This window comes from Triturus cristatus, chromosome 12 (assembly GCF_964204655.1).
Source record: "Triturus cristatus chromosome 12, aTriCri1.1, whole genome shotgun sequence".
Taxonomy (NCBI): domain Eukaryota; kingdom Metazoa; phylum Chordata; class Amphibia; order Caudata; family Salamandridae; genus Triturus; species Triturus cristatus.
This window is the reverse complement of record NC_140595.1, coordinates 236,835,387-236,852,045: the sequence shown is the minus strand read 5'-3', so window position 1 is coordinate 236,852,045 and position 16,659 is coordinate 236,835,387. Positions and strand designations below refer to the sequence as shown.

Below are 16,659 nucleotides of genomic sequence, written 5' to 3'. Positions count from 1 at the left end.
TAAACTAATGTACTGTTGATTGGACTGTGACCGTCTATTCAGTACTTGTTGAGTGCTCAATCTCTAATTCCACATCACCTTTCTGAGTAAGTCTTTGACTCCTCATCATCGTTACCTTGAGAATAAGGGCTAATAGGGTGATGATCAGTTTTAGGTCCAAAAGTCGGCTACAGCCCTCAGACGTCAGTGGTAAAAGGCTCTGTTTCACATGTACTGATCCCAATAACTCCTGCTTGCCCTAGGACTCTTGGAAAAGTTGGCATGCAGGTTGGGAGTCAGGACAGGTACTGGTATTTGTACATATATTTTGGTTTTCCAATGATATTTTAACAGCAACTGAAATTATATTTATCGCCAGATAGGTATGTGAATGGAGTGCATTTTTCAGAAGCATGTGGTGTTCTCAGTACAAAAATTCTGTTCAGTTTGGTGACATAGAAGATGTTGCTTCACAGGATGATTTCTAGTCTGGCAGCTGGGAACATGCATTTTGCATGGGTATATGAGGGTTTCGTTGGTGTTTTTAGTGTGAAAGCAGGGTATGAAAATGTCTGTATTATATATGCTTGGGATATGCATACTTGGAGTATGCAAGGGGGTGGTGAGTTGTCTGGATGTTTCCTAGTCTGAGGGTAGGGGACATGTTTTTTTTAATGATATATGCTTGATTATGCGTCAACGTGTGTCTAACACTAAAGCTCTCCTTAATCTGGGAAATAGTGTTTACAACGCTGTTTCGACAACGTGCTTCCATTACAACATGCGATCCTTTACATCGTAAGTCGTTGCAATGACTTGCTGTAGGGTGTGCGCTAACCCAAGGAATAGTATAATTTACTATTCCAACACCTTCCCTACTGTTGAACACGCTGGAGTTCGAATAGTAAATTATACTATTCCTAAGTCCAGCGCGCCCCCTATGGCAAGTTGTTGAAACGACTTGTGATGTAATGGATGTAACAACGGCATTGTAATGGAATGCGTTGTTAAAGCATTTGTTGTAAAGACTCATATTCCCTAATCTAGAAGCAGGGAACATGCCATATAAAGGGTAATGCATGTGTGCATTGTAGTTGTGGGTGTGTGTGAGGCACTTCGTTTTTATGCTACGTGCCTGAGAACTCATAGAAAAAACTCATACATACACATGTAGAAATTATCTGTGGTGTTCGGAAGGATAACTTCCTTAATAGATGGTGTCTCTCATATAGAGTGGCATACTATATAAATGGATAGATGTATTTCATGTGGATTGAATCCTTGTACCTGTGACCTAAATAGTTTGGAAGTTTACTTGAGAATTGTAGTGGGAGACCTGAAGCAGAAATGTAATTGTATGGATAGGGTCTGGTGACATGACAAGGATACATGCTGTGCCCTGAGGTTTTAGGTGGACATGCTCTCCTGTATAGGGGAAGTGTCACTTAAGAAAGTGTGATATAACTCCAGCACTACCTTTATCTTTCTGATGTTTCTGAGGGAGGGACACGTGTTGTATTAAATAAAATGTGTTTCCACCCATCCATTTGTATTCCATTCAGTTCTTTAAGGAAGGAAGATCTGTTCTATTGTATGTTCAAATGTATACAGTCATGCCGAGCCACTGCAAGTGAGATCATGGTGAATGTTAGTGACGCGGTTATGTTGAGGGTGTCTGATTAGTGGGAGAGAGGCTGGCCCAGCAGTCTCCAGTTGATTAACATATATTTGTAACTAGTAAACCAAAGCTAATAGATAAATCTGAATAGTGTCAAGTGCCATGCATAAGAAGCAATAATCCTCTCTGTTTCACCACAGATAGCGTATAAGAGAGATAATAATCTAAAATGACCGTTAGGAACTTTTAATAGGCCTGTTCCCCATTAGATGTCTGCCAAACATATCTTGCTGTTTAACACAGAAGCAATAAAAAGTGATTGTAGAGTGAGAAACTGAAGCCTGCGCTAAATCAGACTATATTCATGGCTTCCTTTTAACATTCCTGAAGTTTGGTAAAGGTACACTCTTAGAGAGATACTTATTATTTTTTCAGAATTATTTAAATCGAACCATTGAAACCGTATGTGAGGTTTGTTATCTATGCAAATTATGTGTAACTATGAAAAGTTCATAATGCATGATCAGAGCAGGTCAGCTACTGCTGATTGGTACGATACATCTGCCCCCCACCAATCCATCCATGTAGGCACAACTGACACTCAACGGCACAAAGACTCGAACCATGTATCTTTATGAAAATTCTATGAAGATTACACATTTTCTCGTAGAGTTGCAACAATCAGCCATCCTTGCTCAGTTATTTGTGATCAAACATGAAGGTGATAAAATTAAATGGACAACTACTGTTACTAATTTTAATAAGATACCGCTGGAACATTTCAACAACATGATCTCCAAGAATTTGTTTGCACTGACAGCAAACTGAGAAGCCAGTTGTTATTCTGCAAAAGTCTCCAAGAGGATGCAAAGTTCACCTTTATCCCTACATTTATATGCTTGCTAGTCCATCATGCCTGCAAAACTCTCTATTTGCTGTTCCCCTCGCGTAACAGTTTCTTAACTGAGAAGTACTGCAGAATATGGAAAATGTAACTGCAAGTCAAATCTGTGAAATTGATTCTGATAGATCGTCAAACCCTTCTCTAATAATGTTAGTTACATAGTGCTCAACAGCTAGTCTTGGCGTAACGAAGGGCAAGCTTTAAGTGTGTGGACATTTCATCTGTACAAAATTTTCAATCAACCTATTCTTCAAACAGAATCTTGCAGTTTAGCTAGTAATGTGTCGCCCACACTCATTCAAGCAGTGCACAACATTAACGGCATGATAGACAGTCCCAACCCTCCCACAATGTCTTACCATGAGAATCTCTTCTAAATGCTTCACTTCCTGCTCCAAGGTCTGCAGCTCAGGGAACTGTCCTCGGTAGTCCTCAAGAGAAGATTTTAAAGTGCTAATTGCCTCTTCCAGACCTACATCCAAAGGCCTTCCTTTTGCGGTCTCCATTGGAAGGCCAGATGCCACATGCTCCACCACAGACCCATCGCTTTCTGGTAGGACAGGGCGATGAGCCATTGAATGCTCAGGAGTGCCAGGCTTCTTATATTCATTTTTCACTTGATGAGTTGCCTGCTGAGTCAGAGCTATAAGCCCATCAACTTTACCATTAGGCGATACAGAAATCTGCTTCGCTATCATAGCAGACTCCTGTGGGGAGACTGGGAGACACGTTTCCACCAAAGCCTGCTTTTCTACTTCTGGAATTCGTACTGCAAAGTGTTGTTCATGGAAAAACATCACATCCGGAGTCTCAGCCACAAATGATTCTACAGAGGAGGTTTGCTCATGAGATATAACCACATTCTGTTTCACAACTTCAGGGGCCTCTGTGGTAAGAGCCTGTTCATGAAACACCCCAAACTCTGCATTTTCTTCCCTGGGAAAACCTGCAGTGTGGGTTTGTTTATGGAATGCTGTGACAGCATGGTTCCCACTAACTGGGGCCTCTACACCAGAAGTTGGTTCATGAGATAAAACTACTTCCTGTATACCAGCCACAGAGGAGTCTGTGTGTGAGGAATGTCCATGGCGGGCCTCCACCACCTTCTGTCTTTCAGATGTACATTTTTCTACTTTGAAGATTGGTCTTTCTGACACCAACGGCACCTCCTGGCTTTCAGCAATGGGGAGCTCTGATCGGAATTCCGTTCCTCCTGCCGCTGTCTCAGAAATGTATGCTGGAACCCCAATCTTTCCATTGCCTTGGACATCCATTTCAGGGGTACAAGATTCTATGGCATATTTGAAACCATGAGGAGTTTGCAGCGCTGTACAATGCAGACAGACCACATTCTCTAGTTCTACTTGTCCCTCTAAACTACAGGCAGTGGAACTGTCAGGTTCTTCCATTCTATCCTGGAACGTACAGCAGACTGCAGACTCAGATACTTTTCCACCTATTGTGTCTGTAATGGTAGCCTCAAGGCTAACCTCACTGATATGACTAAGAGTCCGAAAGTAGGGCATATGAGAGTTGGTAACCACTTCCTGATTGAGCCCTTTCTTCACTAGTGGTTCTTGTCCTATCTCATTTGCCTGGAGGGGCTGCTCTGTGCAGGTTGACGATGGATCTTGTGGCTGGGCAAATGCAATTTCAATGGCGGGAGCCAAGGTCTGAACCTCTGGCTGCACAATAGTCTTTTGTGAGAGGCGACCGCTGAGTGAGAGCTGGGGGCTAGAGGAATCATCTGAAGACTCTGAAGAGATGGACCAGGCAGCACTGTTCTCTTGGTCATCCTGGCGTCGGAGCATGTTCTACAAGAAATACAAAGAGATTAGTTTAAAAACTTCACTGTGAGGTGCATGCCCAATTCAGATTATCTTGATATAGCCAATTTTAGAAAACACATGATGATCTCTGTTTCTGAGGTCTCCTTGTTGAACACATTCCTATGCAACTTCCTTAATTATGCTTTTTTACTTTCTTTAGTACCTGCTATTGACTTCAGGCTTCCTGACAATTCAACAGTTCCTTGGATTTATTTTTAACCACATGTCCTGTATCTGATTTTCATTGGACCAAAGTCACTGCTCTTTGATTAATTTCTCAGACCTGCCTCCAAGCAGCTTTTCCAAAATCATCCCAATTTACCACAGACCTCTGTGATAAAAGTTATGAGTGACAGCTGATGTATACATGTTTCAGCTTTCAAGATGCTCCTTTAGTTTCTCTGATACATTACAGGTGAGACAATAAAGCCAAAATGTAAGCATTTCTGGTGACACCTACTGTCAGACTATCTGGCCAGTTCTCAAGAATGAGGATTTGGGCACCAAGGGGTTCTGGGTAATCCTTGTGACAAGTAATTGCCTCTTACCTTCGGACCTACAGGCTAGGTATTGCTGTCCAGCTTATTGGTATGCCAAGAATCTTATTTTTGGGCTTTATCAGGTGGTAATGAAGTCAAAAAGCCAAAGCTTACTCTTTGAAGATTATGCAAGTTTAAAAATGCAGAGACCTGCTAACATTTAAATACCAAAACAACAATTGATTGTCCAGTCAGTGCTATTTCTTCAGAAATGGAAAATACTTTTGTATACATATAGGTTAAATAGTAAAGTAAAGAGATTAGTCTGTCAACTATACAATGACCTCTACTTGTTAATGCTTTATCTCCACACAAACAGACTACAGCATTGAACAAACTCTACTATGATCATCTAGTTCCATGGAGATCTATGTTGTGCATCACCTCCTTGCAGACCGGATGGAAAGGAATGGGTTAGTTCTCTTTTGGTGGCCAGCTCTAAGTTGTGGCACAGTTGCAAATGAAAACATGAAAAAGTCACACAAGACATTATGTGGAGAAGTGTTGAGTGTGAACAGTCCTAGTGACAGGTATGGATTTATGAGTTTGTTCACTTCTGTGGAGAACAGCAGAAAACTCCCGGCTGGCGACAAAGGTAGAGCTGGCGAAGAGTGAAGTGGCTAAAGGTCAGTTTAGGTGATGCAATAATTGGGGTCAGTTTACACAGAGCAGCTTCATCAAGATAGACACAGGCAGTTCCTAATGGAGCAAAAGCGATCACACAGAGATGTGGTTGGCAGTCCGGAAAGAGAAAGAGCACTTCAGATGATATGTAAGGAAAGAACATGTGTTATGTAAACAGATATTTTTTCATGTGCTCATGCAATAGGTCGTTTTTTTCTTGCCAATAGTTCTTCACAGAGGTTTCTTGAGGTCGTCCCTCAATGGCCAAAACTTTCATGCTTGCTTATTCAGTACAAAGAGAGAAAAACCCATTTGTTAGGGAAACAATGAGAAGATTTGTGGAGAGAAAAAAACACCCAATAACATAGTTTGTCTTGGTTGGTCTGGGATGTGACAGCAGCTCTCCAGTCTTGAAATAGAATCCTCTCACAAGCAGTAAGTCCTCTGTGATAGCACTTACTGCAGGTTCTTTCCTCAGTACTAAGTTCAGTCTTTAGATTCAAATGAGGGCAGCAAATTGATGTTCTGCTCAGTTTTAATAATTAATGTGCACTGATGCACAAAACTTCAAAGAACTTATCTCCCCTCCTCACATGCCTGTTACTCATTCCTCCTTCTCAGCCTTGTACTTTATTCTTTACTTCTCCTTGATCTCTGGCATGAAAACAACTGATACAATGACCCCCAAGGCCCACCCCCACTCCCACACCTATCCTAACCGTTCTATTCTTCCCATGTCTTCTTTTGCACACCTCCTTCTATTGTCCTCATTTCAACACTAAAATGTGCCCTCCCATAGAGCACACAATCTGATTTGTTCAGTGTCCAAATCAATAACCCTTTGCTTTCATCTCTCATGTCGTATGTTCCCCGACATCCTTCTTTAATCACTATCTTAACTCAAGCACCTATCCAAATTACTTTAGATTTCAATATTTTTTATTGAGGGAACAGCAAATAAATACTTAGGCCCCGATTGCAGGTCAAGTGGGAACTGAGTGTTGTGAAAGTGCGCCTGCAATTACCACTACCGGCTAGTAAATCAGTCCTCGGTCTCCAGAAGTTCGACCGATTAGGATTATTTTCCATGCCTCGTAGAACAGGCAATACCGGGTATTCATTTTTACATTTACCTTTTATAGATGTGGTTTTATTAATCAATAAAATCATCTTGAAAACAAGCTTGCGCAGGTACACCACGATGATAGGAAATGACTAATAAAAATAGGAAATACAAAATTCCTGGTTCCAATTCCTTTGCCAGTGTACAAGTGTGAGTTTAAAGTGGGGAAATCAATAAGAAATATGTTCCTGACAACCAACTTGATTGCAGTCACCATCTAGCAGCCATCTTGTAGATTTACAATCCACCAAACATCCATCCGTCCCATCAGCCTGATCTACTTGGAAGCATGGATTGTAAGTGCATTATAACAATAAATTCAGTGTGCAGTGCCTGAATTACAGGTGTGTGGACAGGAGGTCATTAAAGAATAGGCACGATTAATGCACATTTGGTATTCAAAATTAGTGACAAAGTCCGATCTAAAATCCACCTGCAAATAAGAGAGAATGTCAATGTTATGCCTGCACACCACCGGAGAGTGGAAGAATGTAAAAACTGTTTAAAGGACTTCAAATGTCGTGTCTGTGACCTGCTATCAAAACAGAGACAAGAGAGTTTTGACACTGTTGGAGGAACTGCACCAAAACTAAAGTTAACTCCATGGGAGAAGGAGGATCAGACTATTATAAATGTGACAAGCATTTAGAAAAGAGCAAGAGAGGTTGAAGCTGGAGGTATTGAGAAAGTGGTGCCATCTCCTCAATGTGTAAGCTTTTTATAGAAGCATCACCTGATTCCCCCTCCAAGACACATTCAAATGGCATATCAAAGACCGATATTACAGAAATACAGTGGGTATACGTCCAGAGAGATCTAAACAAAACCACCTGGAGGATTAAAAGGTACTAGTAGATTGCTGTATCTATTTGACTAAGGGCCAGATGTATGAAGCATTTTTGAGGTCGCAAACAGCCCGATTTGCAGATTTGGGCTGTTTGAGATCATAACATTTTGGTATGTACAAACACCAAACTATGATTCTACAGAATCGCAATATGGGTTTGCAAATCGGTATTTAGAAGGAGCGTATTTAGGGCTTTTAAAGTCGCAAAACATTCATTTTTTTTACTGACTACTAAAAGGTAGTGGTAATCATTCACAAATTAATGCAAAAACAAATATTTTGTAAGACCGAGCAGTGGTCCCAGGGACTCTTAAAACATGAATTTGAAACATTTCATTTGTTTCTTTTGAAATGCATTCCATTTTCCTTTAAGGAAATCAGATTGCATTTCAAAGAAAAAAAATCGATGTATTTAAAAGCAATTACAGACATGGTGGTCTGCTGACCCCCACAGGATACCATCCCTGTGATGGCTATAGTTCCTAATGGGTTCGAAACTGAGACCTAACTCATTAATATTCACGAGGTAGGTCAATTTGCGACCCATTAGTAATCACTAACTTTAATTTAAATATTTCATACATTAGGAATAACAATTTCGTAAATTGTAATTTGCAGAAAATCGCAAATAGGAAATCGCTATTCCTAATTTGTTACTACATCTGGCCCAAAGCTCCACAAAGTATATCCTAATACCAGCCCACACTGCTGGAGAATTTGTGTTGGATTGAGAGATGCCTTTCATATCTGGAGAGAGGTCCTCACAACTACAAAAACAGTACTGGGTTATTGAAATCCATCCTGCTTGGAGTGAGGCCAAACCATGATCAATACTAGTCTGAGATGGACAGAATCCTACTACGGCACTGCCTAGGAGGAGCAAAGATGTCTCCTAGTCCCAGCATAATAGATCACATGTTAATGGCTAATGAGCATAAACACTGGGTAATGGATAACTTTGCACCCGGCTAGTGATCCCAATCTGCTAGTAGCCATTTTAAAGTTAGATTACTGAATAGCTGACTCCAAGGCTACCACCGCTCCTATTGTATTTAATCCAAATAGTGGGTGCTGATTAAAATAGGACCAAGTTGACCCGAAAATTCTAGGTTAAAATTGTGGGGGACAATTATATGTTAGTGTTGAGATGTCTTTCTGATGAGATTTTCCCGAGGTCCCTGGTTCGGGACTTTGAAACGTTATGTTCTGTTATCTCACATGCTTTAGTAACCACTCATCCTATACCTAGGTATTCCCCAAAGTGGTTTAATGGTAAACGCTCGAAGGCCCATAGACAATGAAAGCTGGCCCTAAACGCTTGCCCTAAAGTTAGAGAAGCTATAATTGCCACCAGTTCTTTGTACAAGAATATAATTCAAGCTAGAAAGACGGAGCTGAGAAATGAAGGATCTACTGGCAGCAGGTAGCTTAAGAGATTCAAGAACATTTTGGAGGTTATAAACCAGCCAGTTTTCTCAGAGACCTCTTCCTCTAATATAGACTGTCTAATTTCGGAAACATCTTGGTTTACGCATTTCTCCTGCATTTTTAATCCTCTCAATAGGGAGCTAGTATACTGTGAAGAGGAAATAAGTGCATGGAATAGAGACCAGCTAGCTGTGCAGCTAAGCCAGTTGATTTCAGTTAAGTAAGTTAAGGAAGCCATAATGCAAGGTAAATGTGGAAAAGCCCCATCCGATGGGGTCGCAATTGATTTGTTCAAAGATAACCCTGATTTACGGGCCCCCTTACTTGCAAATATCTTCAGAGCTGCTATTATTGGCCAACTCCCCCTATAATGGAAAGAAGCTACTGTAGTCCCAATTTTTAAGAAGGGGGATAGAGCCGACCTAGATTGTTATATGCCTATAGCCCTATTAGATACTACAGTTAAGATTCTGGGGAGGATCCTTTTATCTCGCTTACAAAGATGAGCTACCTCTAATAACATCCAATCAGAGGTCCAATACAGCTTTAGACTGAGTATGGGCATGGTTGAGTAATGTCTAAATGTGTCACCTATAGTGGGCAAATATACCAAGTCCATAAAGAGATCTTTACATCTAGCATTCATGGATTTGTCGCATGCATTGCGGCACTGTCAATTGTGGCAAACTCTGGGATATGATGGGGGACATGGGGGTGAAAAAAACCCTCATCATTCTCCTCAAGAGACTTCATTCTAATACTACGGTGAAGATTCTGTATGGCCCGGGAGGTGAAGGTACCCCCTCTATAGTTTAAACCAAGGGTGTCTGGCAGGGATGCATCTTGGCTCCTTTTTTATTCCTGATCTACATAAATAGTTTAGAGACCCACTTACTGCAATTTGGATTTCCCGAGAACGGGCACTTGGCCCATCCCCCTTCTTCTTTATGCATAGGATGCAGTCCTCTTAGCTAGAACAGCAAACAGTCTGCAAAAAGCTCTGGATGCCTTTGTTAAATTTATGTCATGTTTGGATTTGAAAATAAGTCATCATAAATCCTACGTAATGGTATGCAGGCCAAAAAGGAACTACCTCAAAGGCTTTCTACATCCAGGGGAATCTGGCAGTTAAGGTATCTAACTTCTGTTATTTGGGTTTTCCTTTTAACTCACAGCTAAGTTGGGACTCACTGATAACCTTAAAGGCTCAACAAACCAATAGAGCTATTGAATCAATCTTTCGATTTGCAGGAAAAGTGGGTCATAAAGCTATAAAAGAAATGATAGCTCTTTTTAAAGCCAACTGTCTTTCCATTGTTTCATATGGGGCAGGAGTGTGGGGTTATTGTGGCTACTCCAGACTTCAAATCTTAGGAAATGGTTTTCCTCGGAGACTCTTGATGGTACCTCAGGGGACTTCAACCTTTTTTTGTCATTTGGAGGCAGGCCTACAATTTACACAGCACTGTGTGGGTTTGGCTCCGCTTCATCTATGGATAAAGGTGTAGAATACACCAGAATTAGGATTCTCTAGGCTCATCCTTCGGGATTGTTTGGCCCTGGATAACGCTGATAGTATTCCCTGGCTTGTATATATACACGACACAGTTTTAGGCAGTTGAGGCTCAGTGGACTTTTTGAGAAGTCTTAAACATAAGAAAGGTACTCCCCTAAAGGGCACTATTTTAGGGCTAGGACAAAGAGGGTGGGGGGCAAAGCAATGCGTATAAATAAAATGTCCTACTAGACCTGTAGTACTGTATTATTTCTTCAAAGGCTAGAAATAGCTCCAAAAGCAGGCCATGTACAATGTGTAATGAGTTCAACTTATGTCCTGCTCTTACTTTTTTTAATTAATTTATTTTGTTGTTTATTTAAATACTAATTTCTTTGATTAGCAATCTCTTTATACATTTTACTTTTATCAATGCAATTGTACATAACACAATATGCGAATACATACAATATACACAGTGCTGTAAAATGTGCTCAATAATATATAATTGCCTATTCTTTTATTTTTCAATTGAATTTGACATAGTACGAACATTTCCGACTGGAAGACACAAGGCAACTGATCCCTATATGTGAACAATATATGCAAAAAAAATACCTCAAGCTGGTTTTATAACCTTAACCATTCAAATCCACTCTCTCCTCTACACACATACACACTCATGCACTCATTGTGACCATTCACACCTGTCTAAATACAATCACTATCCCAGAACAATGAAAAAGAGCTGTTTGTTCCTCAGCCGTTGCTGTGTTGTAGGTTGGGATATCTGTGTTTGGGCCTACAAAACATACAAAAGCAAAGTCCTCCCAACAAGCCTGTGCCACTATTGTGTCCAAATAAGTGTCCATCATTACATTCGGCAACCACTGCCACTGGTATCTCAACTACCAACACTAGCATCACTGGATCTTTAATTACCAAACCAAATAGCAAATAAATGCCTCTGGCATTATCACCATTGACCAAACTTCTAAAAGTACATCAAGTATTGCTTCAGTCCCTATTGCGAGACCTATTTTATCAGCACCCATTCATCAAAGTTTCAGAGATGTGCCCATGCAGAAAGGGGAAGAGGGGGAAGTGTAGACTGGAACCCCTCTGCAGAAAAAGAGATGCAGCCTGTGCAGGCTCTATTTCCTTCACCTGTGACCACCACCATCAGGTCAGTTGTTCAAAACTTGGACTAGATTGTCCAAAGAACAGCTGCTATGGAGTCTTCTTTTGTTTCTCTACAGCAAAATTAACAAAAAACCATGCAGATGTTACCATAACAATCAGAAATTGGATGGAGAGCCTGTTTGACAACATAGTCAGCTGGTGACGCAGCAGCAACAACACAGCAGGACACAGCCACAACACAATACTGCATACAAATGCAGTGCGGCATGAGGTCTGCTGATGCAAACCTTTGGTTGGCCTTGCTGAAAAAAGGATTAATTGATGCACCATTTGCAGCCTGATGCGTACTTTTAGGGACTATTTTGAAGGTCTGCCTGTAGGGGCTAGCATCCAAAAACAACAAAGTAGTCCCTCAAAAAAATTCCACTTAAAAGGATGCGCACTGCTCGTGTATAATGGTGTGGTGGGTTGATTACATATTAGTAGATGTAAGTTAGCATTTTAGCTGAGTGCGTGTATGAATTAATGATGTTTGTAAAGCACGACAGATACTCAGTAAGAGTGTCCCGGCGCAGTGACAAGATTAACAAAAGGGGTGGGCCTATTACAGATTAAAGAGATATGTCTTTAGAGATTTAGGGAAGGCAGATTAATTTTCCATGCTTCTAAGCTGCAGTGGGAGATGATTCTATGTTTTTGCTGTTTGTACTGCCACGTCTGGATCTTTTGAAACGGGTCTGGAAATCAAGTGAGCCTTACCGGACCGTAGGTTTCTGCTAGGATGGTACTTTTCGATTATTTTGTTCAGGCTAACAGAACCTGAGTTGTACAGGGCACAATGTGTAAGAGTAACATCCACTAATCATGAAATGAACAACCAATCTTCCTCCAAATAAAGATGTAATCAGATGGCGAAATTCTTTAAAAACAAGGTGGAAATATTATAAGATAACCTGCAACAATGTAGAAACATCATGATAGTTGATACTCACCCCAACATTAACGAAAATCTGAGAATTAAAACTGGAGTGGGACTAGATCATTTAGCTAATTTACGTGAAGAGGACCTGACCTAAATTCTGCAAATGATTAAATCTGGTTCTCACCAAGATCCGATTACACCAGACATTTTGTTACAGGCTGGCACAAAAACAAAATCAACCACAGCAGCTCTGGTGTCGCTCTCTCTGTCCCAAGGCCTGATACCCAAATCATGGAAACACGCGATTATACGGCCATTGCTAAAGAAACCACAGCTGGATCCAGCTGATCCTGGAAACTACCGACCCATTTCACTTTTACCACTGCTAGGCAAAATCGCCGAAAAAGCTGTGAATCAGACCCTGTCCCAATATCTAGAAGAAAATCAAATGCTACACAATACACAAATGGATTCCGTCCCCAACATAGCACGGAGTCAGCTTTGTTGGTGGTGACTGAGGAACTAAAAAGAGTTCTAGACCAGGGGTGCACAGCGGCTATCCTGCTCCTAGATCTCAGCGCCGCATTTGATACGGTGGACCATTGCACAATGAACCATCGGTTAAAGGAAGCAGGTATCACAGGCACTGAGTGGTTGACCTCATTCTTGGACGACAGGTCCTTCCAACTGTTGGGAAGGGGAGCATCTATCCGATACTCTCCAAATATCGTGCGGAGTCCCACAGGGTTCCGCACTAAGCCCCACACTTTTCAATTTGTACATGCAACCACTGGCAGAGATAGTACAAGAATTTGGTCTATCCATAGTATTGTATGCTGACGATACACAGCTAGTACTATCAGTGACGAACGGCCCCCATTCCTTACACAACAACTTGGGACCCTGCATGACACGAATAGCAGATTGGATGTGTAAGTGCTACCTAAAACTTAATGGGGATAAAACGGAGCTTATGTTCCTGGGAAACAAAACAGTCCCCAGAAATACCATCAGCTGGCCGACCCAGTTGGGAGAACCCCCAACCCCTAAAACCGCTATTAAAAACCTGTGAATCTGGCTAGACAAAAGTCTAAGTATAGAGACCCAAGCAAGGAAACTTTCAGGCAAATGCTTTGGATTACTTCGTATGCTCCTAAAAATCCTCCCTACCATACCTGATCAATCCCGCTGAACTGTGGTCCAAGCATTAATTATGTCACAGCTGGATTACGGGAACTCTTTGTATCTTGGCACACCCAAATACGTCATAAATTGGCTGCAGGTAGTACAGAATGTTGCAGCAAGGACATTGCTCCAAATCCAGAGACAGCAGTCAGCCAGGGCAGCCCTGAGGACATTACATTGTCTCCCAGTCCAGGCTAGGATCAAATTTAAGGCAGTATGTATCGCCCACAGAGCCATGAATGATAGAGGACCTGCCTTAATTAAAAAAAACTGGTTGCTGAATATATCCCAAGCAGGAACCTAAGATCCTCAGCAGATCTTCTCATGCAACAGGGCAGAATAAAAAGAGCGAGATGGGGAGGGAGATCTTTCATGCACCTGGTTCCCAAAATTTGGAACACACTGCCCAGGGATGTACGCATGCTAACCAACGAACTAGCCTTCAGGAAGAGACTCAAAACATGGCGCTTTCCTTAAACTCCCGCCTTAGGTTTGTCAGATCAGGATCGCTGTTGTTATGTTTTTCCTAGCGCTGGGAAGCCCATGGGCAGCTACGCACTTTACAAATCCATAAACATAAACGTTTGACATAATAGAAGTGAGGGGTGTGTGGAATGGGGCAGGGGTAACAGCAGGGGAGCTAAATTTCAGGTTTTCAGGGGATTCTGGGTAAGAAAACGTTGGGGGATACACGCAAGCCATACCTCCCTGGAATCCCCCGGGTGTCTAGTTTTAAGAAATGTGTGGGTTTGGTAGGTTTCCCTAGGTGGCCGCCGAGCACGGGCCAAAAACCCAGGTGACCCCCCTTGCAAAACCAGGTTGTTTTGTGATAGGCAATTTTGATGTCGCCTCAATACATTTTGGGCCCTTGTCAGTCACGGGTACTTGGGCCTCCAACACGAGTGAGGCACCATTTTTATCGGGAGACCAGGGGGAACGCTGGGTGGTAGGAAATTTGTGCCAGCCCAGTGATGTCAAAACTTTCCCACACAAAAATGTGTGAAAAAAGTGTTTTTTTTCAGCTAAATTTCAGGTTTACAGGGGATTCTGGGTAAGAAAACGGGGGATCCACACAAGCCATACCTCCCTGGAATCCCCCAGGTGTGGAGTTTTTAGAAATGTGTGGGTTCGGTAGGTTCCCCTTGGTGGCTGCCGAGCACAGGGCCGAAAACCCAGGTGACCCCCCTTGCAAAACCAGGTTGTTTTGTGATAGGCAATTTTGATGTCACCTCAATACGTTTTGGGCCCTTGCCTGTCGCGGGTATTTGGGCCTCCCACACGAGTGAGGCAACATTTTTATCGGGAGACCTGGGGGAACGCTGGGTGGTAGGAAATTTGTGTATGCCACTACTTTCCCACAAAAAAATATGTGACAAAAGTGATTTTTTCAGCTAAATGCACAAGTCACTACTTGTGTAACGATATATCTGTAAGAGACATTAGTTAGTGATAGATTCCTTACCTTGGAATATACCTAGGCGTCAGACTGGATCCGGAAAGTTTTGCTAGCAGTACCCCTGCGCGTCAGTAGGTGGCGTCGTGCGGCTCCACGTCGGTCGCTGGCGTCGTAAGGGCCGAGATGACATCACAGAGACTACGTAGGCGCCACCCATGCGCACTGACGTCAGTTCTGTACACGACTTTCCGCGCCAGGAACGCAGAGCCATGCAAGAAACTGACCACTGGTGCCAAGAAACTAGGGCCCTGAAAGGGATTACCTTAACCCTAGAAATCAGTTTGCAGAACGGGGAGCATGGGTGGGGCGGTAAGGAATCTATCACTAACTAATGTCTCTTACAGATATATCGTTACACAAGTAGTAACTTGTGCATCTGAAAGAGACACGTTAGTGATAGATTCCTTACCTTAGAATAGATACCCCAGCAATACCAACCCGGGTGGTGGGTCTGCGAATAGATTACACCAGAAAGTCACGAAGAACAGAACGGCCAAAGAAGCCGTCTCTCCGGACCTAAACTGTCAAGGCAGTATTGCTTGGTAAACGTGTGCAGGGAGGCCCACGTAGCTGCCTGACAAATGTCCTGCAAGAGGACGCCGCGTCCCAAGGCAGTAGTGGCTGCTGTCGCCCTGGTAGAATGGGCACGCAGCCCCACAGGAGGCTTCTTCTTAGCCAACGAATAACAGGCCTTGATTCTCCACTACACAGACCACTATTCACATTGGAGACACATACCACTACCACGCCGCCTGACACACACATACTTCACTTACCCGACACAACGGCAGTTACCTACGCACCCCCAATAGATAATGAATACCCCTTAACTACATTCACAGATGCCCCCTCGGCTGACACCATCCCTTCCATTACTAACACTAACGCCACCTCAACCTTGTCGAACACCGACACTACTAGCATGCACATCCACCATTCTAGACCACCACCCCGACTTCAGGTGCTAGGACATAATAGGACACCCCATTACCACATAGAAGACATGCTGCCCTCCGTTAACACTTTGGACCCAAGTACACTTCCTACACCCACATCCCAGCCATCCACCCCCACAGCTCACCTATCCCACATCTAGAACACTTCCTACACCCACATTCCAACCATCCGCCCCCACAGCCCACCTATCCATATCTACAACACGCCCACCCACACCCGTAACACCCCTCCCAACTCCACCCACACCTGCCCCAGACCACAAACCAGACCACATCGCAGGCATCCACACCCATAACACAGCCCCATACCCAACTCGTATCCGCACCAAACCCCAGACTTGATGAGATCATGATCTCATAAAATCAAATCAAAGAAGAACTCCAAGCCCTCAATGATCGGATATCGAAAAATCCATGGTTCACTAGAGCTACAAGACAGTCCAAACCTAGCTGGCCTCTGAACCATCTAACAGTCACTACGAAACTCAATCCTCCCAGCTGGAATTCAGTCCCCTGCTGTAATAATTCAACCCGACCAATCAGAAGCACCAATACGCTTTCGGAGAGCGATTTACTCTCTCTGTTACACTCATATTAACCCGCCCCCATGA

General features: G+C 42.7%; 1 protein-coding gene across 4 annotated transcripts in view; it reads right to left on the bottom strand.

Annotated features, from left to right (window-relative positions):
• Positions 1 to 16,659, bottom strand: part of RIPOR1 (RHO family interacting cell polarization regulator 1) — a 1,579,345-nt gene that overhangs the window by 584,532 nt on the left and 978,154 nt on the right. For all 4 annotated transcript variants that reach the window (XM_085639402.1, XM_085639400.1, XM_085639399.1 and 1 more), the window contains exon 13: positions 2,861 to 4,315. In XM_085639402.1, the coding sequence (XP_085495528.1) occupies positions 2,861 to 4,315 (1,455 nt within the window). The remainder of the gene's footprint in view (positions 1 to 2,860; positions 4,316 to 16,659) is intronic.